Genomic DNA, 21,216 nt, shown 5'->3' on the forward strand with positions numbered 1-21,216 from the left:
TGTTCTTATTTTAGAATTTTATTCTTCTCTATCACAAGAAAATCAACTGGATTTTTTCTGTTAAGAGTACTGTAGCTGTAATACAGCCATCAGAGATAGGATTTTAAGGGAAGATATGTTGTGAAACAGCTCATCAAAGAGCAGAATTTCTCTTAGAAAGCTGGACTTTCAAGAAAAATAACAATAAATAGTCATTTCTCAATGGAGGAACCTTTGCAAGATAACCTGGTGTCCTAGTTTAGAGAGCAAAACAGCAGAACAAAATTACTTAGTTTCTTTTAGATTCAAGACTTCAAGGGATGTCTAAGGAGGTGACAGACCTCCCAACAGCCACTTTTTGCTGTCACAGGAGGGAATTTAGAGATCATCAATTCATACAGCCCAAAGCATAAACCTTCCACAAGTACAGATCATGTCAGGATCTAATTTAGATAACCTGATGCTAACACCCTTTCTAAAATGAATAAATGATAATAAATGACTGAATGAATGATAAAAAAAATTGAATAAATTATTTAGAAGAACAGTTGACTTGTATGTTTATTTCTATCACTACCTGATTTTGTACTAAGTGCATGAGCCATAAAAGCAATATCTGGGCAGCTGTGCAGTGTAACAGAATGCCCAAGAAGCTACAACCCTCAGTTACAGGTAAATCTCACCTGTTTTCTTCATCCTGGAATGCTCTGTAGCCTCAGCTATTCAAGTCATGTTAGTCCTGCTGTGCTGATAAAACATATTTCTAGAAGGTGGTTCCAGCTGAAAGGAAGATTTACTGATGACACTGTCCAAAACAACGAGAGGTGTTTGAAGCTAGGGGCAGAGGAGAGGGCATGCCTTCAGCATTATCCACTGGGGAATCACAGGAGAGACACAGCTCTACCAAAGGAAGCTGGAAGTCCAACTTGCTCGACTTTCTCATCCCCAAGCTGCATGCAAAACATCAGTGTCATGGTCAAAATAAAACATTCTACCACTTTAGGCACATTGCCTAATTAGAAACCATTGTTATCTGAGAACACTGTTTTTGCAGCTGTCAGGAAATTAAATAACCCAAGGGTAACTTGGAATTAAATAAAGCTGTACAAACACATAGCCCAGCTCTGAAATCCTGACTCTGACAAGCATCCCCTCTGCTTTCCAAGGGATTCAATATTTAACTAGGACATGCAACTATCGTTTTCAATCAGGCCATAGGATAACAAACACTGGTCCTTCTTGAGGGGCTGATGCTGAACTTGCAAATCCATGTATCAGAAATCTGCCTTCTCTCCACTAAAAGCAGCAGCACCTCCTAAGGAAAGAGCTCCATTACAAAGCATCTACTGAGAGAGCAATCAAGAACTGACAGAAGGAAATGCTTATACAGAAATCCCTGCTTTCATCTCATTTCAATTACTTCTCCTCTTACAATCCTTGCAACTTGAAACTTTGTCAGCAATCTAAAAACTAAGCTGGTTATACTTTTACACTGACTTTTAAGAATTAAACAAAACAAAGTGCATTTCCAATGAGATTGGCACAGTCTGTGAAATGCACAAACATGCTCACCTAGAAAATCTGTTTCTGGTGGCCTCTATGTGTGACTTCTGTTGCAAGAAACAAAAACCCAGACTAATACCAAAGTCTGAGTTTAAGAGAAAGAGACAAAGTTCTTTCCAGGCCAGACACTGACCCAGCAATAAAAGGTATTGCACAAGAAAGTCGAGTCTATATACAAAAGCTGTTATAATGTGTCAACACAAGTCCCAGCTGCCCACGGACACAGAGGGATGAGGGACTCACTATGGGTGACCTGGAGGGTCACGAGGAAATGAAAACCCTCCAGGTTCCACAGTAGTTTCTTAGAATTGATATTCAGGTTTTTGCAATACAGTGGTAAATAAAGTCTGATTTTGAAGTGCAGGTAAGTAGATGTCAGTTTGGGCTTCCAGTTAAGGCAAAATCTGATTTGTCCTACAAAGTATGTATGTGATCTGAAACAAGTAATTTGGTCTCCTTTTTATCAGTTTCCTCATATGTGGGAGAAAATAATTCTTACCTCACAGAGGTCTCATAAGAGAGGAAGTATGAATACACTCCAGAAACAAAGCACCATTATTATGTTTGGCTAAAAATGTGGAACATGGTAAGACAGATTCCAAAAATAATCATTATGTCCACTCTCACTGGAGAGCTGGGTTGGGAAGACAAATCCAGTTTAGGCTCTGGTCAGTTTTCAGGAAATCAGGCTGCTCTCTTTCTTCCTCTTCACAGGATAGCACACCACTAATAACGAGCAAACCTGGAAAATTAAAACCAGATTCAATCTCCAAAAGCTGACAACTAGCAAAGACTGGGAACTGATGGTTGAATGTTTTCAGCCATGGGAAAAGGGACTAATTTTGCTGCTTGTACCACTGATCCCTCAGCTTTCCTTGTGCTTCACTTCTCAGGGGGCAACAGCACTTGGACCCACATCTTACAAGGTGCCCCAATAAAAAATTCACTTAAAACATAGAGAAAGATGAGAAATCACAGTCTTACCAGCACATACAATATATAAATGCTTCAAAAGGTCTTAGAGCATGTGTTCAGCCTTGGCCCTTCCTGGCACATTTAGCACCCTGGTGTGTCTCCTCAGAGCTGGCAGACTGCAGCCAGCTCCAGCACAAACAAGGCAAGCCACTCTCTCCCCTTAAGCCCACCCTTGAGAAAAAACCAGAAATGCACCAGTGGAAGAACAAGCAGATGGTCAAATGATCTCTAGTGAAGAAAAAAATAAGGAGGGCTGGTACCTTTCTGTGGAGCTGCATCCTGATCGTAGAGAGCAACCTAAAATTTCAATGAACTGTTCCATTGTTTCAGTCAGGAAAGCTCTGTAGGTCCTGCATTTATGAGAGGTGTTGATAAAAATGAGCCCTAGTATCTATCTGCTCATTTATCTTGGGCTTTGGAAAGTACTAGGAAGCGGCCAAGATGTAATAAATTTAAGGGAAGAAATCATGGCCAGTCAAGTGGTTCAGGAAGAGGAGTCTTGGCTTTCTCACCACAGGCTGTGAAACAAAAATAGATATCAATACACACCCATCTGCTGGAGGAACCAGCGAAAAATATGTATTATTTATGCAGTACTTCTTTAAATAGGAGTGAGCAGAGAAACTGAACCAAAAGACTTTCTGTGGCAAGTTACAAACATAAGGAATAATATATGCTGTCAAAATTTGCAAACCCACTCACATACAAGCTCCAAGAAGAAGACAAAGTGCTCCTTTCCCTATGTGATGCACAGCAGACCTTGGAATATTTCTCATTTTCCTCCCTTCTGCCAAAAGCTTAAATCACCAAACCCTACTGCTTTTCCTGGGAGAGGGCAGAAATCCCATGTAATCACAGACCCCCAAAATGTTTATTGATCTGTATCAGCAGAGATATATTGCAGGAAAAGCCTCCCCAACCAAGCACATATTTATAATAAGGCAATACTCAAATCCCCACATTTTAATTGGAATTTAGGTCATTAATACCACATTACTTAAAAACCTAAAAAACCCAGACAAAGCATAGTCTAGCCAATACAGAGATCAGAAGAGAGTGATTGTACAAGTGTTTAGTAGAGAAAAACATGTTCTGCCTAGCAACCACAGGCTCTCCTGGCCATCCGGGGGAGGAATCCAGCACTAAAAATGTCAGCAAGCAACTTATGCCACTGTGCCTCAGATACAAAGGCCTAGTCAGTGGGCAATTAAAAATCAAAGAAAAAATAGTTATAGAAGGAATATTCAGAAAACCAATATTAGCTTGCTTCCCTCTGTATCTTTAAATAAAGATTGCTCCTAGCTGGATGGGTTCTGTGCTTGGACTTATAAATAAGCTGTTTTCTCACCCAGAATATATACAGGAAAAGAGAGAGGACACTGAAAGCAATTTACCATTTTGATGTTATTGAAACAGGAACTCAGTGTGGTACTAAAGTATATGATGGTCCTGAATCCAAGGTTAGACAGGGTTGTCTGATGATGATGGTTATCAAAATAAAGCACTGCCAGCAAGACTTTTTTTTTTTTTTAAATCCATTTCTTATTAGAATGAAAATTTTTCTGCCATGGTAACTAGCTGAGATTTTTCAGATAGTTCCATTATTTTTCATGTACTGGACTACAGTGAAGTATGAGCTGAGACTAAGAATCTCCTCCTAGAAAATGTGTCAACAAATGGATTTCTGGCCTTAGAGAAATTACTAGCCATATCAGGCAGCCAAAGAAGGTTTAAGGAAGGACTCTAATGCCCATCTTTCAGATCAACCTCAGTGTGAGGAGACCAAGAATTTTGCTCTGTGTGCTCACACAGTGGATCTGCACCTCAGAAGGACATTTCTCACTGAACTGAAATTAAATAGCTTTTCCTCTCTGGTTCTGACCCAGAAGAGACCAGCCAGGAGGTAAGGTCTGCTGACTGCAATTATCGACATGAAATGGGCTTACCAGATTACCAGTTCTAGGAGAAAGAAGAACCAGAGCACATGAAGATGATGTGCTTCCCTCACCCCAAATTTGCCTGAACCTAGAATATGCACATTTACCAATTTGAAAATCACAGTGATTCAGTTGACCTTAGCACTTCTTTTCTTTTTCCCTTCTTCACTATCTTCAAAGTTTATGCATACATGAAAGAGTGCACACAAGGGACATCAACCAAGTGCTAAGGTTGTAACCTCACCTTGAAAATGCTAGCAACACGTTCCTTTACAATAATCCATCTTCAGGACAGCTTCACCTGGGTGACAGACTGTCCCAGGCCCCATTTATGCAGATATTCCCAGTGAATATTCCCAGATAACACAGTGAACTGGGTTTCTAAGATGATGACTACCTCCAGGTGTGATTGCATGTGTTTCCTTTCAGTGTGTAAAAGCTAAAACCTTTGATGAACAGAGACCACTGGAAGCAGCAAGACCACAGGCTGGAAGCTCTGGTCATGCTCAGAGACAGTGATTCTGTCCTTGCAGCTCTCTGAAGAAGGACCAGACTACGCAGAGCACACCGGGGGGATGGCACATCTGCACATGCACAAACAGCTCCTGCTTTCAGCCAAACTTTGGGGAAAAAAGCAAACCAGCCAAACAAATATTCCTATATTTCAGGGAGTAGCAGCCACTCCACTCTTCTGCCATGTGCTGGCTGTGCAGCAGGGGGATAAATGCCAGGACCATCCATGGCTATCCAAGAACCCCGTTAGTGAGACATTTGTCTTCATGCAGGGGGCCCCATGGCCAAACTTTTCCTGCTAGTTCATTTCAGTATCAGCCAGGAAAAGAGCTTTCTGTGCACAGTTCCCTGTGTTATTTGCTGAATTAAATTCTTCCTTCTTAGCAGGCCAAAGCCCAAGAAACAGTCACTGGAACAAACAAGGTTCTGTGCAAATATAATCCCCACCTCACCACCAGGGAATTAAAGCCAAGATTTAGGCTGTAGCCGTTCCCTTTCAGCACGATGAATGCTTAAGCAGGTTACAGATTTGCACTGTGGACATTTTCTGGGGAGAAGAAATAATGACTTCTTTACAAGTCCAACTCACTGCCCTCAGTGGAACAAGCCTAGGGATTATTTTTTGACAAAACAGTTAAGAATGATTTCTGCACATCAGTATGTTTTAAGTGTTAACCCCAAGAATTGATGAAAGTGCCCGTATTTCTTCAGCCTGTTCTTTGCCCATCATCAGTATTTGTAATGTGCAGGAAAAAGGACCTGGTTAACATGGAAGATGCCAGCTAACAGGACAACCTTCTCATTGCTGCTGCATTAAAAATTCATACAGGTGCCTGAGAAAGAAAGGTTCTCATTCTCCACACAGAAAAACCTGTCCTTCTGAGACTTACATTGAGTTTGTCAAGCACTGCAAGAAAAAAGTTACCTGGAAAGAAAAAGGAAGTAATTTACTGTTGGACTTGCTATCCGAACTGCTCATCAAAGGTGTGATTTTACCCTGTAATTCTTGAGCTGAATTTGGCACTTCAGTACTCAGGACAAGAGGCAGCTGATGCACTCGAGGCAGACATAATTGGTGCTGTTTTGCAAGAAGGTGGGATGCTGCAACTCAGAGATTTTGATTCATGGGTTCAAGCCCATGTGCTGATTACAGGCTATACAAGGGAAAAGTGAACTTTCTCTAGATTAGACATTTCTAGCTAGACTGTAACTTCTCCTGGACTTGCCAGACTATGTAAAACTTACAGCACACTGAATTGAGGAGCAGAGATGAAACTGCACCCAGGGCTAACCCTGAGATGAAGCTTTGTCTGTGGTGGCAACAGCTCAGAAAGAAGAACATGGGCTGGACACAAACCCAAAGGGTATGGGGGGTGTGGTAGGAGAGTCAGCAGGATGTGGTGTATTCAGGTCTCACCAGCAGATCACCACTCACAAGGGAAAGCACAGAAAAGGTGATAAAGCCAGCAGCTCTGTGATGCTAAAACTCAGGCTGGGTTTTGCACCTGGCTTCCACACCACACTGGAGCAGAGGATGGCCTTAGCATGCTCCCTCCTTCCCATGCTCTGCCTGGAAGGTGATCTTTCTCTGACCTCAAAATATGTAGACTTTTAATCTCAAACACAGAAAGAGCAACTAAACAAAAATAATAACAGCTGTCCAACACTTCCTCATTCCCCCACCTCAATATCACTGTTAGAAACAAAACCTCCACACATGATAAAGGTTATTACAAACTATTTCCATCTACAAATCCAAACCATTCTCTACATCACCTCTTGCACAATGCCAAGAATCTACAGCTCTCAAGCACATGCCAACCACCTTTTGTGACACACAATCAACTCCACCTTGGACCCTTTCAGCCACCCCAGGCAAAGATGGCACACTCGGTACAGGGAGAGCTGGGTGTAAGAAAGGGGGATAAATCCCAGCTTACAGCAATGAGCCAAAGGAGCTGAGTCACAACTCCACAGCATTGTAGATGTAGGGATGACACAAACTATTCATCTTCAAGTGCTCCTTTCAAACAGAGAGGTTGACAGAAGCTGGAAATGCAAGATGTGGTGTACTTATGGAGGTTTAGGGACACAGGCCAGCTCATTTTAATGCATTTATACACAGATGGTTTTGCTTTTTTCAAAACTGCTTAAACTACTTTTTAAGACTTGTGTGTGATCCTCTCCCAGCATTCAAATATATTCATATTCCATGTCTGAATTGCCTTGTACAGCATGGCAGCAGAGACAGTGTGCTTAAGTGATCAAAGCACACTTCAGAGCTGCACTACCAGCACTGACAAACAGACTTGTTTTACAAACATTTTGGTTTACAGGCTCAGTGAGATGACACATTTTCCTCGTCCATCCCCAAAAGCTGGATACCAAAGTGGCACATGCTGACACTTACCTAGGAAGCCCTCTTCATCCACAATGATGGTGTAGTCCTCAGGGGTTTCTGTGAGGCTGAAGAACTTGCACCTGGCAAAGGCAAACAGCAGGAGAACATGATTAGCACCTGCACTGAGCAGAGCCTCTTCTTCCACCTAAAATGGAAGTCCTTTCCCAGCCAAGCTGTGCTGAAGGAAGGAGTCACAGTCTGATGTTTATGGAGAGGCCTGAGGCATTAACAGACCTGGATTTTATTTCTGGCTAGCTCATACTGTGTGACCCATATTCCCTGATGCCTGCCTATGCACAATGAAGCTGGTAAAACTCCTATTATTTTTATTACTTAGTTTTTAGTTACTTTTCTTAATTACCATATCCCTTAAGGCTTCCCATCACATCCAGGACCTGCTGTGTTGCACTGACACAGGGCAAAAAACTTTGCTCACTGACTGCTCACTCCAGCACCATCCAAAAGCATTTCCATGGTTCACACATGCACCTTTCTGCACACTGAAGCTTCTGGCCTTATCAAGGTTTGACCTGATCTAACCTCTCAACCAAGCCCCAGTATCTCTTGCTCCTTCAGAGGCTTTTGCCATCAGCAGACAGCATCCCAATTTCCTGTGCTGGTCCTTCCCCCTTCCTGGGGTGCTCCTGGTGAAGATGGTGAAGAAGAATTGTGGCAGCCACCAAGACAATGGACACAAGGCTGGGCTCTCCCCCTTGCCTGATCCCCTGTGGCCTCTGCTCTGCTCCATCTTCTGCTATCACAGGTCACTGCAGTGCAGCACCCCCAGCTTGCTCACCATTTAACAATGTCACCTCTAACAGGAGATACAAATCAAGTGTGACATGGAGTCCCATTCCCTTCCACTGCAAACACACAAACAATAAAAACCTCAGCCTTAAGGCTTAAGACCACATATAGCTGAAAAGGTTTTTTTTCCCTTGACACACCAACACATGTACTGAACACCTACTGAAAATACCCCAGCTTCTACCTAGCTGGTCTCCAGCAGTGGCAGGAAGGTTAGCATGACATTTTGCAAGCTCATGCTCACCTTCAGCAGAGCATCAGCACAGTGCTGGCCAGCATCCTCCCAGCCCCTCCAGGAGAATGCCAGAGCACATGGACTGACTGTGCTTGTTGCTTAAGAGCAGCAGAAATTTTTCCCTCTAAATTGGGTGCAGCAGGAAGAGCATGTGTCTCTAAGAAGCAAAGAGCAGGATTTCACTAGTTGTTAGTAGTTACACTATCATACTCTCACATTTATCTGAGACAACCTACAGAAAATACTGGAAAAAGAGAGATTGTTCTCAAGGCCCCCAAATTTCACAGCATCTTCAGTGTAATTTCTGCATGAAGCACAGTTCAGCAGGATTCAAGAACCAGGGACTACCAGGGCTTCTCAGCACTGCTGAGCATCCGTGTCCGAAAGTCTTCAAGACTTCTGAAAGTCTGGAACCCCATATTGGTGGCTCAAGGTATCAAAAAATGAAAGCATTCACACCATAAAGAATCAGATGAAAATCTAGCTCCAGCATTCTTTTGGCTGGCTGAAAAGAACAAACATAGCAGCTATCCCTTCCAAAAGCAACAGGGAGAAAAATGAGATGGATGCTGCCCTCCTCATCACTTCATCAGAAAACTGAGGGGAAACAACACACAGTTCAATTAGTGGTCTGCCATGTAACCATGAGGATTTCATGTACATGGAATGTATTCGACAACCTGCCTTTAGAGACCTGTCCTGTTTTTCTGGAAGCATCCATCACAACAATCAAGCATAACACTCCCTCCTTGCACAGACATATAATTATAAAATACAGACGTGGCCCCACCACAATAGAAACCACAACTTAATTATTTTGTGTCATTGGTAATAGCTGCTGTGACAGCCACATTTACCAACTCAACTCTCTCCAGGAATAGTGCCAAAAGAAGCAGAAAATAGCAGCAGCTCAATTTTTTACTGTCACTTCTAAACTGCACGAGACTGCTACCAGTGCAAGGGCTAATACAAGCTGGGAAAAAAGAAATTTTGGGATGCTGCTTTAGGTGGGTTCCAAGAGGCAGAAATATTGGTTACAGTGGATGAATTCCCTAAAGAAGTCATTGAAACTTTTTGCTACTACTGCCTGACCGAGTCACATGCATGCTGACTAGGGAGAAACCAGAGGTCCTAAAGGAGCAAACATTAATATTAAAAACCTAACCTTTGCTGATCTGCAATGGCATTTATAGAAGACTTTTTTACTAGAACAGTAATATGTATCTGTGCTCACACACTGACCCCAGCAGAAGAATGATTGTGACAGATGCCAGTTTCTGGGCACACATCTGAATATGCTGATGTTTAAGGGATATATACACATGAAATCCCGTAATTGCTGCCTCAGAACTCATGTCAAAACCTCATATCTCCAGATATCATCTCAAAGCCCAATCCTCAACTCAGAGCAGTTCTGTAAAAGGTCAGGACCACAGAGCCATCTGATTTTAAAAGTGAAGTCTTTCACCAGCACAGAAAGACCAGTGGTTCTTGCGGTATACATTCACTTAGTTCAAGCCAGTGATGCATTCTTATCCCAGAGGAAATCTAAACATGAAAAATTGGAATTGCAAACCTTGTGTGATAGGAAAAAGGAACTCAGTGTCATCTCTCTCTCTCCCACATTACACTACACATGCCTCTTCCATTCAAGTTATTTCAATAATTTCAATTTCCTCTTAAACCGGTCTTCGATAAGCTGAATGCCAACAGCATCTTCTATTATCACACCAAAGCCAAGACAGGAAAAGAATTGCCCTTTAATAATTTTGAGATAGCAGGGAAATGGTATTTCTCTAAGTACATGTGGAAACCATATATGTAGGAAGACAGTATTTTTAGTTTCCTAATAGCCAAATCTTGGATGGATTATTTTGGATTTCTGCCTTCTCAATGTTTAAGCACATTTCCACTTAAGCACTGCTGCTGACTTTGACTGCCTGACAACATATGCCTTTTTCTGGCAGTGCCACAAATGTAGACCAACCTATTATTAGATGAGATGCTTGAAACTGCAAAACTTACACTGTGTATGGAAGAAATACTCAAGCTTGCAAGAGCAGGGAAGTGCCTATGGGATGCAGCAACAGCATCATTTCAGTTTGCAAGCAGAACTCCAGGCTCCATGGGAGAAGTGAGCAGGAAAGTGGAGTGGTTGGCTGTGCTTGCAGGTCCACACCACAAGTGTCTCCTCCAGACAATTGGTCTGCTGAGATCACGAGAGTGGTAATACTGGGATAAATGTGACTTCTATTTGTTCTGGGTTGCACACAGAACACAGGTTCCTGGGAATACTGCTGTGGGTCATTTGAAAGTTCAGTAGAGACCATGGCCTGCCCCAACAGCTCCCTTATGTGTGCTCTGGAGCACAGGGCTGGCTCACACACATCACAGTGCTACAAACACTGCCACTGGAGCATTGTGTGCCACAACAGAGCCCACCTTCCTCTTTAGAAACTCTTAGAAGTTGCACAGCATAGTGCTGGCCTGTTCCCACCTTGGAAAACTAATTTCTATCATCTGTGTAAGTACAGAACACAGCAAGGCAGGAGAGAAGGCTGGAGGAAGAGAGAAATGAGAAGAAATAAATACATTCACTTAGATATTACTTCCCTAAATAGTATTTGAACTTTCTAGATTCATTATGAACAAAAAAATCCAGGTGTCAGACTGCTGATGGAACTAGCTGCATTTGTGCTGAAAAGCACTAACTGTTGGAGACAGGAAACAGAGGAGAATTAGCAAGTCATTCACCTTCTGTTATTCTCACAAACTTTGAGAAATGTTGCTTAATTCTGCCTGTGAGATACCACAGGAATTCTCAACTCAAATTTATCAGTGTATGCAGGAGCGTCCCTGCCGGCTGTGCCCAGAACTGCAGAGAGGGGAAGGGGCTTAGAGACTTTATTGGGTTTTCTGGGGTTTGTTTTGTTTGTTATTTGGGTTTTTTGTTTGTTGTTGCTGCCATTGCTGTTGTTTGCCTTGTTATACATACACATACCAGTAAGGAACTGTTATTCCTTTTCCCACATCTTTGCCTGAAAGCCCATCAATTTCAAAGTTACAATAATTAGGAGGGAAGGGGGTCGTATTCCCCATTCAAAAGGAAGTTCCTGCCTTCCTTAGCAGACATCTGTCTTTCAAACCACGACACAAGATGAATTGTGCTGGGGAAGGGGGGCATGACAGAACTGTATCAGGAAAAAGCCAGCATTTCAGTAACAGTTTACAGTTCCAACTAGCAGAAATCAGTATTAGCTGTCATCTTAGCCAAACTAAAAAGCACCTAAACGACAGTGGTGAGCTTTTGTTTTAAAGAGGCATTTCAAGTCTATGGGAAATGCATTTATAATGCTTGGACAACCTTTCCATACACAGAGGTAGTATGAAACTAAGATAGCTCCAAGTGAGACCCTGAGGGAACAGACAACATCTATTTCCACTCATCTTTGACTCAATAGGTGTTTTGGAAGTTAAAGGAAATACCATGCCCCTGGCAGATTTTAATACTTTAACTAGCAGTTTTTCCCTTGCCTTATGCTCTTTTCTTTAAAGCATAAATGAATCAAGTGCAGCTCCATTTAAAATACCACTTCTCATGAAATTCTAATCCCTATTTAATTTTATGTCTTACTGCATTACCACAGAGAAGGGGAGAATGAGAAAAGGGAAGAAGAGATGCTTCAGTAACCAACAGAGTCCCTAAACACATTCTTTGGAAACAGCCAAAGACTGCAAAATGACCAGGCTGTAATCATGTACCAAGTGCTGTGCAGGCTAAGTATTAAAATAGATTGAGAAAATTAAAGCCACAAAATAACAGCTGTGAAAGATTTACAGGAAATTTAAATTTTGAAATCAATAGCTAAGATTAAAAAAAAGCTATAACAAAACTACACAATCTTCTTATTGTAAAGGTATGGGGAAGAACAAATACTCTCAGAACAATATTAGGCTGTAACATCAAAATACACCTACAAAGAATAAGAATTGAATGAATAATGGTCTTGGATCTTCCTCTGTGTGCAGCTGAGGCCCACCAAAACCAGATAAGGGTAATGCTGGGCAATAACAACACCTCATCCTTCCATGCCTGGAAATGCTCTGATTTCATTTTTCCTTCTAACCAGTAAGGGGGCAAGTGGACACAACAGAAAATATGCTGTCAGATGTTGCTTTTAATTTTCATCAATAATGAAGTTGAAACTCTCAGATGACTCAAAAAAGGGAAGATAATTCTAGACAGGTGACACCTGTGTGCTCCTGCCACACTGCCTGGCTGTATTGATGGCATGAGTTGGGGAGCAGCCCAGAAGGGAATCAGGCCAAACACAGCAGCCCCTGTATCAGGAGCCCATGTGAGAAAGAGACTGGCATGACTGAGGGGCATCTCTGGCACAGGCCATGGCTTGGCCAACCCTCCTGCCCTGCCAGGTCACAGCAGGCCTTGCTTTGCCCTGAGCTCCTCATTCATTCTGGAAAAAGCTTTCCTCTGCTAAGAAGCAGAGGCACTCAAAGCCAGCTCTATGATTTTGGAGGAAAGCAAGCAAGCCTGGGTATGAGTTTTCGAAGGTTGAAGACTGCCAAACTTTCATTAAAGCAGTCCTAAAGTTTTCACTTGCTTCAACATCTGCCTGTATAAATAGAACATTTTTCTCAAAGTAAACATAGTCTGTTTTTATCTTCACTATCCTTTGATGTCTTTGCCCAGGGGGCTGGAAATGCTACTTTGCAGCATCACAACGAAAGCGTAGCAGGATCTTCTGCATCAATAGCTGATGACTCAGGAATCTGATATAATTCAGCCTTCACTTTTGGCTGTTTCTGTTAACCTGGATTTTCACCACACTGCAAAACCTGTACAGAATGCTTAATATCTTCTCCTAGGCAATGGCCATCTGTTAGCCCTGACACAGCTGAACTCATTTCAGGTTTCAGCACTGTGAATTAGCTGTAAGGCACCAAGTAAACAAGGCTTGAGGAGAACCTCCCAGAAATCAGACTGGGGATGGTACATTTTAGTCATTGATGTAAGGGGAAAATCAACCTAGAGCTGCTGCTTCTGCCTCACTGATGGCAGCACTTTTCCACCAGTACTTGCCAGCCAGACAAATTCCATAGTAAAATTCAGCAGCCCAACTTTGAAAGGTAGGCAGGGTTGATTACTGTGAGGTTTCCAAAGCACCCCTGCTTCAAGACAAGTGGAAAAGGAGTCAGGCACTCCAGTACTTCTCAAACCCCTACAGGTACTCAAAATGAACTGAGTTCCTTTGCACCTGGGGCCAAGTCTCAGCCTGTAAGTGTAGGGAACTTCTGCTTTCCATCCAAGCTACTACTGTACCATGGGATCTCTTCCTCAGTGAGAATTATGATTTCTAGACCCAGTGAATCACTGAGCAGAGGCAGTAGGTGAGGGAAACTTCATCTAAGAAATCCTTGCTTTCATGGAAGTTAAACACATTTGATGAACTCTGAGTAAACCACAGATCATTCATGTTGAGTTAATCTCATTAAGGCACAGCTCCAGCTCTTTTCTAAGCTGGTAGGAGGCAGAAGACACAACAAGTGAGATTGAAATGAGCTCATGGTGCCAAATGCTTTCATGTTACACATGGAACAGTGTCATCCTGCACTAATTTGTGCTGTGGTTTCTTATTCATTCCTCTGCATTGGTTTCTGATATATTCAAGATGGACTAAATGGACGCACTAAATGTAAGTTACGAAGCTGACTAACAGTTTGGGTTTGAATTTATTTAAAGACATGATAATCTAGTATTGTTAGTTTTCCCTCAGCACTCATGTTCATCATGAGCAATTCCACTCCAGAGTAGATAAGACAGGTAAGGAAAATTTTGCTCATCTTCCCAAGGAAAGAATTTACCTCTGTCTTGAATAAACACCATATACAACCTTCTATGTAAATTCACACTGCACTACTACACAGATCAGTCAAATTCTTGCAAGATTTAGAATTTTCCTGCTTTTAGTCTAGTCTTGCAATCTTTGTATCCAATCAGCTATTTAGTAAAGCCCAAGAAAGGGCACTCTCTGAACCACTTAGGGGGAGTATTGCAAAGTCAAGCCTTTAGGAATTACAAGTACAATTATTGATCATGAGGAATCAGCCAAATCAGTCTCACTGGTTTATCCTGTTAGTCTGCTGGCTTTGGAGAGGACAGAACTTGCACAGCTTCCAGCATACAAAGACATTTTTCTAAGGTATTTGTATAGAAAAGCCCCCAATAAAAGGAGATACCAGAGACAAGGAACCTCAAAGAAGAAAATGTTTTTGCTTAGTAAGGAACATGCTTCACCCCTTGGATCACACAGGTGCTGTAAGATCTGCTTTGTACAGAGGCCAGCATTTTCTTCTACTACCTGATGCAACAAGGCACATTTATTTCAGGTTTCACTTAGTGTGACTTTATCTTTTAAGCTTTTATTTCTTACCTCAGAGAAAAATACAGTCTCACAGCAGCTTCACCAACACTAGTCCTCCAAAGATGGGTTTTGAGGGCTAAAAGGAGACATTGTCCTGACTGATCTCTGTCCTACACACCCTCAGCTTTTGACATCAAGTCCAAAACTTACATATAAAGCAGAACCTGAAGTGTGGGAAAGCAGCTGCACATACAGGTGCTGAGTTCTCTGGAACAAAGTCCTGTGGATTTAGTGAGGAGGAAAAAAAGGTCAAGAGAGGTATTATTCCATTTTAAGATGCTTTAGTGTGTGAGAGAGCTCTTGTTCTCAAGAGGTAAATGTGAAGGGCAGCCTTGTTCCCTTGGGAAAAGGTCAGCTCCTCTTCTCTAAGGAAACACCCCACAAAATGAGAATGCAGCGTTTGCTCCTGCATTTCTCCCCAGCTTTATGTCTATGACGGGAAAGGCTTTTGTCTCTCAAGCACAGGAACAGGCAAATGACTATGTTCAATTTCTACCTAGATAAAAATATGTCCAAGAAAGCTGGATTAAAAACTAAAACAGCCACAGAAGTAGAAGTGTAGGTGCTCATGGTCATTCAAACTGCCAGGACGAGCTTGGATCTTTACCTGCAAGTAATGGAAGGGATTTAATGGAAATGGCAGCACTGGGGCTTGGGACTCCTAGATGCAGCTTATGGCTTCAACATGCATTCAATGCATTATTTTGGGCTGCCATCCATTTTTTCCAGTGAAAAATCCAAGTACAAAAAAACCACATCAACATCTCAGGTACCTCTGAGCTTGCCAGCTGTGGGGAAGCGCTGTAAGTTCACAGGTAAGTCTTTCACCCAGCATCAGTAAATGAGCCAATTTATTTTATTTTTCAGATGATAACTGATGATATCACCAATAGAAGTGGCAAAGCACTAAAATCGTGGAGAAAAGCCAGAAAACATAAAATATATGCAATTTGCAGTAACATTATTGGTTCTGCTGCTACTGCTACAACTCAGGTAGTAGTTTCTGACAACCTATCTACTCAAGACTAATTTAGTTCTCGTGAAGTTTGCAATTATCCTTGAAGTTCAATAAAATGAAGTGCATTGAAGGAAAGACATGGGGAAAGTGATAAGGAGAGAAGCATTCAACAGTGGGCATATGAGAGCTCATGTACATGCTCTAAGTGTTCACATACCTGTCCCTCAGGATGTTCATCTGCCATTTAACTGGAAACTGCAGAATACCTCATTTCAAACACAAGCAGTTGCCAGTGCATATTAATGAATATTAGCACTTACAGCATGCTACAATACTGTCAAAAAGGGTAGCTGTGCAGCTTGCTGATTTCCATGATTTTGGAGCACAGAGGTAGGTGGGTTTGTGCACATTTTATTCAGCTGTCCAAGGAGAAAGAACAAACAACCCATTATGTCCATCTGAGAAAGAAAAAAACAATCTGCTGTGGCAAAGACAAACCAGTTTTTAGTGATGCTGCAGGGACACTGGTGATTACAAATGCTGGATTCTGGCTTCAATTTGTGGGGTGGAAAGATTAAACGTGCTCTGCCATTTAATAAACCTTACACTAAGCTCTGCTTTTCTCTGCCTCACCCTTTTACCAAAAGAATGAAGCCACTTATCAGATATTTCCAGGCATGCTTCAAATATTATTACCAACTTAGATAATATCAATTGCCTCAGCTGCTAGAAAAAGAAATAAAAGGTGAGACATAGGTCAGAAGCCCACAGTTTAAACCAAGTACTGCCACCAACTTAACTCCTGTTACAAACACAAAGGCAAGATTACACATAAAGGGTCATATTTTAGGCATCAGACAATTTCAACACGCAGAGAAGAAGCAAGAGAAGCATAGTCTTGGTGCATTATTAAACAAGAACCAAGTACAAAGATATCCAGTTAATCACAGAGACTGCTGCCATTTTATTCACATTCCCTTGTGTGTTCAGACAGCTTCCATCCTGTCCCAGCAACTTAGAAATTGCTGGCACAGAAGAGAGGAAGCAGCAGTGAAAGCAACACTCCCCACTACACTTCCACCAAATGGCAGCAATTTGCTGTTGTGCCATGCTATCAGATTTGTATGGTTTTCTGATTATCAAATGACTGCCTTGATGCTGATGGATCTAAAAACAGATGAAGTTTTTATGTAATCACATGCCATTTAAAAAAAGAAAGCAAGCCCTTTTTAAATGAAGCAGCTCAGCTAGATTTCACAGGTGTGGAGAAGGGTCCTGAAGCTTTACACCACTACTCAAAACCAGGATGCCAATTTCTGTGTGTGTGTGTGGAGAAAATTGCTTCTTGTTTGTATTTAACTAGAAACAAGTCTGGTTCAACAGCCCTAATTCTTATCTCACACCAAAGAAGAAAAAATTACTGAAAGAGCAAGGAGAGGAGAGAGCAAATGCTAGTATGTCCCCATGGAACAATTAACCCATTCCTGTGCTTGAACACCCATGAGTATTTCCACGTTCACAGCTCTGCTTTCATCATTTACCAAATAATTCCTAGAGGGAGTATTCAATTAGCAGTGAAAATTCTGGGAAAGTGCTTGAAGATATTTTTTTTTCTTTTAAATGATCTGAAGGTCTATGAAGAGGATGACTCTCTTGATGGAAGGAACAGATCTACATGAGCTGAAGCATTTTCCTAGGTAAGAGAAGATTGATGTGCAGGCCAACTCACATCTGTATGTGCTGAAAAAAAGCCTGCAGAGAGAATTATGCACTTGTGTACAGAAAGGAGAGCAATGGGCAAAAAATCAAACAAGAAAGGGAGAAGGGATAATGACAGTAGACACAGTAAGCATTTACAAGTATATTCAGTTATGGCTTTAAAATTTAATTATTGCATTATAATTATATTACAATTATAATGCTCTGTTGTACCTCAGTGTAGTGCCAGACTGAGAATTATTGTCTTGTCCTCCCAATACCTCCAATTGTCCACCACTCAGCTTTCAAAAGAAGAGGAAAATAAAGCATATATTGTGGCATTTCTAAAGGTACTGCTGCTTCAGAACAACACCTATTATATTATCCAGTGCTCACCTATACACTCTCTCCCTCAGATACACCAGGAGCAGGCAGTGCTCTCTAAAACTCCAGGTTTCCTGCTAGCCCCATGTTGCTCGTATTTGACCCTGTGCTGGCACACATGACAGTCCCAGCAGGGCAGTATCAAAACAGACTCCACGTAAAAAAAAATATCACTTTTTACAGTGAGAAAGGTTCACTGCCCTGCAAGATCAGAACTGCCCCACTCCTGGATCACAAAATGTTTTCTGCAGGTCTGTGCTCTGGGTGAATTCAACAGGGAAAGTCCTGAGTGACACAAGGGATGAAAAGTTGGGAGTCTCTCCCTGTTCCCTACTGCAAACTCAATCAGAACAGTTCTTGCAGGATAACACAGAGGTAACAAATAAAAGAAATAAAAAAAAAGAAAAAAAAAATACATGATCTTAGTAACTTTATTGTGCATATGGAGAACAAGAATTTTGTCACAAATGAGAAGATGATCAGGCCATTGTGGAGGTGGGGTGTTGTATATTAGGAATGGTATTCCCCAATTTAGTGTCCCCACTGAAACACTCCAAACCATGCAGTGCTTGCTCACACCTGCCCCCCAATCCTGCAGGGGGCTGCAGAGAAGAATTGGAGGCACAAAAGGTAAAGATCAGGGGCTAAGATGAGAAAAATGTACTGAAAACAAGTAGTGAAGTAAGGAAATGAACAGTAACAGCATCAATATTAATAACAGGGTCCAAGGGAGGCTAAGGCTTCACCTGCAATTTGGTCACCATGCAGAGCCCACAACACCTGACTGCTGCCAGATCCCCTGATGGTGAGGTGGTGTGAGAATAAACTCCAGGTGCTGACCATGACCCCTCCTCCCTATGGCAAAAATTAACCCCATCCTGGCCATGGGACATGGGGGTAAATCAGAAACAAAATGTGATTCACTGGGCTGGAACAATCCCATCAAATGAGTGCAACACCAAGCTACCAGCCAGCCACACCCAACTCCCAAGCATCAAATCACCAGGAGTGATTTAACACCACTGTGAGTTTACACTGGCTGATTTGCTGCTCTGAGAACAGCTATGAAGAAAGAGTTCATTTCCCATAACATTTATGGCTGTCATGAACTTCTTCCTCTCTCCATCATGCTTAATTTGTTGCTCTTTATTTATATTCCTTTGCCATGGAAATTCAGGCCAGTATTTTCAACTTCACTGCTGAGAGACAGTCATCTACATCTGCTTGCAAGTCCTTCAACAGCTTCCAAACTACTGAGCTACTGGTAATTCCTGTTGCAAGCAGCTGGAGCTGCAATGGCTCAGCACCTCTGTAGAAACACCTACTCAGTGTTTCAGTGCTAACTCAGTGGTAATTTGAGCATTCACATGTTAGAATTTTATTCCTGATTTTGAACGTTCCAGTAGATAAAGCCACTGCAACCCAGCCATGGGTGCTCAGGGACGCCCCTGGTTATCAACATTCCCAAATAACCCCAGGCATGGAATGGAACAGAGGTGCAGCTTCACTGTGTTCATGTCCCTGGCCTCCCAGGGCTCATCATAAACATGATTTAACTGTAGCATTATTCCAGACTGTGCAACAGATCTTCCTGTAACTGACAGGGAGATCTTTCTTTACAGAGGAAAAGGCTGCTTAACAAGCCCCTCCCTCCACCCCCAGTCATCTCTGAGTACTTAAATTCATTTATTTCCTACGTCTCAGATGTGGAAATCAAGCCTAAGTTACTAAGTAAGCAGAAAACTTCAAGGCATACCACCTTCAAAATTTTCTCACTGCTCAGACCCAGAAGACAGTTTTGCTAGTGTGCTTAAAGCAGTAGCCTCAATCAAAACACATTCCTAAAATCCACCTTATTCTGTGATTGCAGCTACAGCAGACACACAACAGTTGGATCTTTTGAGGTGACAATCTGAGGAGTCTGTAGCATCCCCAAGCCTGAAATACAATGTGTTTTTATGGTCATCAGAATTGAAATACCTCTCAACTGCCCTTGATGTACTTACCCTTATAAGACTCAAGGAAGAGACTTCCCCCATCATGTTTTACAGATCAAAATTGAGAATTCAAAGCTGCCTGCAGCATTAGTCTAGGTTTCTTCTGTGATCTTAGGCCAATCTCTGTGAGCTCCCCTTCATATCTGCCTCAGAAAAAAAGTCTGAGAAGGACTGGCATTATGACACTGCCAAAAAGCACAGAAGATGTGGTGCAAACTGAACAGGCTGAGCCTTGTCAAGGATGGCTTCAACAAAGTGGAGCACAATCACTAGAAAACAACCAGAAGATGCTGAAGTTTAATTAAAAGAAAAGGCAGAGAAACCACACTGCAGAGAAGCGTGTATGTCCTGCTGGGCTCAGCCCATGCTAACAGCCCGTCACAGCCTGCTTTTTTCAAGTGAGGAATTGCAGAGATGCCAGACAATGAGGAAAGCAGCGAGGACCGATTCAGTCAAAGCAGAGAATAATTCTTATAATCATTCAAAAGTCCAATTTATGCAAAAAAACTCCCGTGGTAACACAGTAACCCTTCCCCCAAGCCTGCAACTCAGACTGTGGAGCAGAACTGAGCCCACTGACAGCGTTCATCCTTCTGCCCTCCCCGCCTGCAAGGGGCCAGAGTGAAAACTGAGTACCTGAAGCCCATTAGTGAAAGAATTAAAGCAAGAGCCCAGATCTCTGTAAGCAGGTCCTTCCCCACATGCTCACCTTTCACAGCTAAAGTCACTGGTTTAAGGAACAAGACTGCCAAAAGCATGAAAATCCAGGCACTATCATGCACAGAAAAAAAGAGTGGCTGCGTTTCCATGGGGATAGCGGAGAGCGCACTCAGAGCCGCGGAGGATGAGGAAGCACACGGCGTCCTGGACAGCACCACAGCCACCACACCTGAAATCCAGCACAGCCACACACTGATGGATGGCACATCTCTCTTCAGGCTGTCATGTCCACACAGCGTTTTCCGCAGAGCTGGAGCTGCTGGAGAAGGTTCCTGCTAGTTCATGTCTCCAGATCAGACAAGCAATGCTTTAACTCCTCCCCGGATTTGCTGGTTATAGAAATCCCGGTGGAGGAGGCCTGCCACATCTAAGAAGTACAAGTCCCCTGACTCCTCCCTCTGAGTTTTGGAGTGCCAGAAAGCATCACTGGGCCTCACAACTTCCATGTTAGGAAGGAAGGTAAATCCCAGGGGCTGACAGGGGGACACAGTGCAGGGTCTTGTGGCACACACGAAGAACCAGGGCTATGCAGGAAAGGAGGATGGAGCAGGGGACTCTGCCTTGCAAAGTGCTGTTTTTTGGATAAGCCCTCCACACTAAGCTGAG

At 42.4% G+C, this 21,216-nt stretch overlaps 1 protein-coding gene across 7 annotated transcripts in view; it reads right to left on the minus strand.

Moving 5' to 3' along the window:
• CASTOR2 (cytosolic arginine sensor for mTORC1 subunit 2) overlaps positions 1–21,216 on the minus strand; it is a 74,937-nt gene that overhangs the window by 30,191 nt on the left and 23,530 nt on the right. For 6 of the 7 annotated variants that reach the window (XM_058854167.1, XM_058854166.1, XM_058854168.1 and 3 more), the window contains one exon: positions 7,378–7,448. In XM_058854167.1, coding sequence (XP_058710150.1) covers positions 7,378–7,448 — 71 coding nt within the window. Of the gene's footprint in view, positions 1–662; positions 691–7,377; positions 7,449–21,216 lie in introns of those variants that run through there. The other variant, XM_058854173.1, reaches the window with a different exon arrangement.

Source organism: Poecile atricapillus, chromosome 21 (assembly GCF_030490865.1).
Source record: "Poecile atricapillus isolate bPoeAtr1 chromosome 21, bPoeAtr1.hap1, whole genome shotgun sequence".
Classification (NCBI taxonomy): Eukaryota; Metazoa; Chordata; class Aves; order Passeriformes; family Paridae; genus Poecile; species Poecile atricapillus.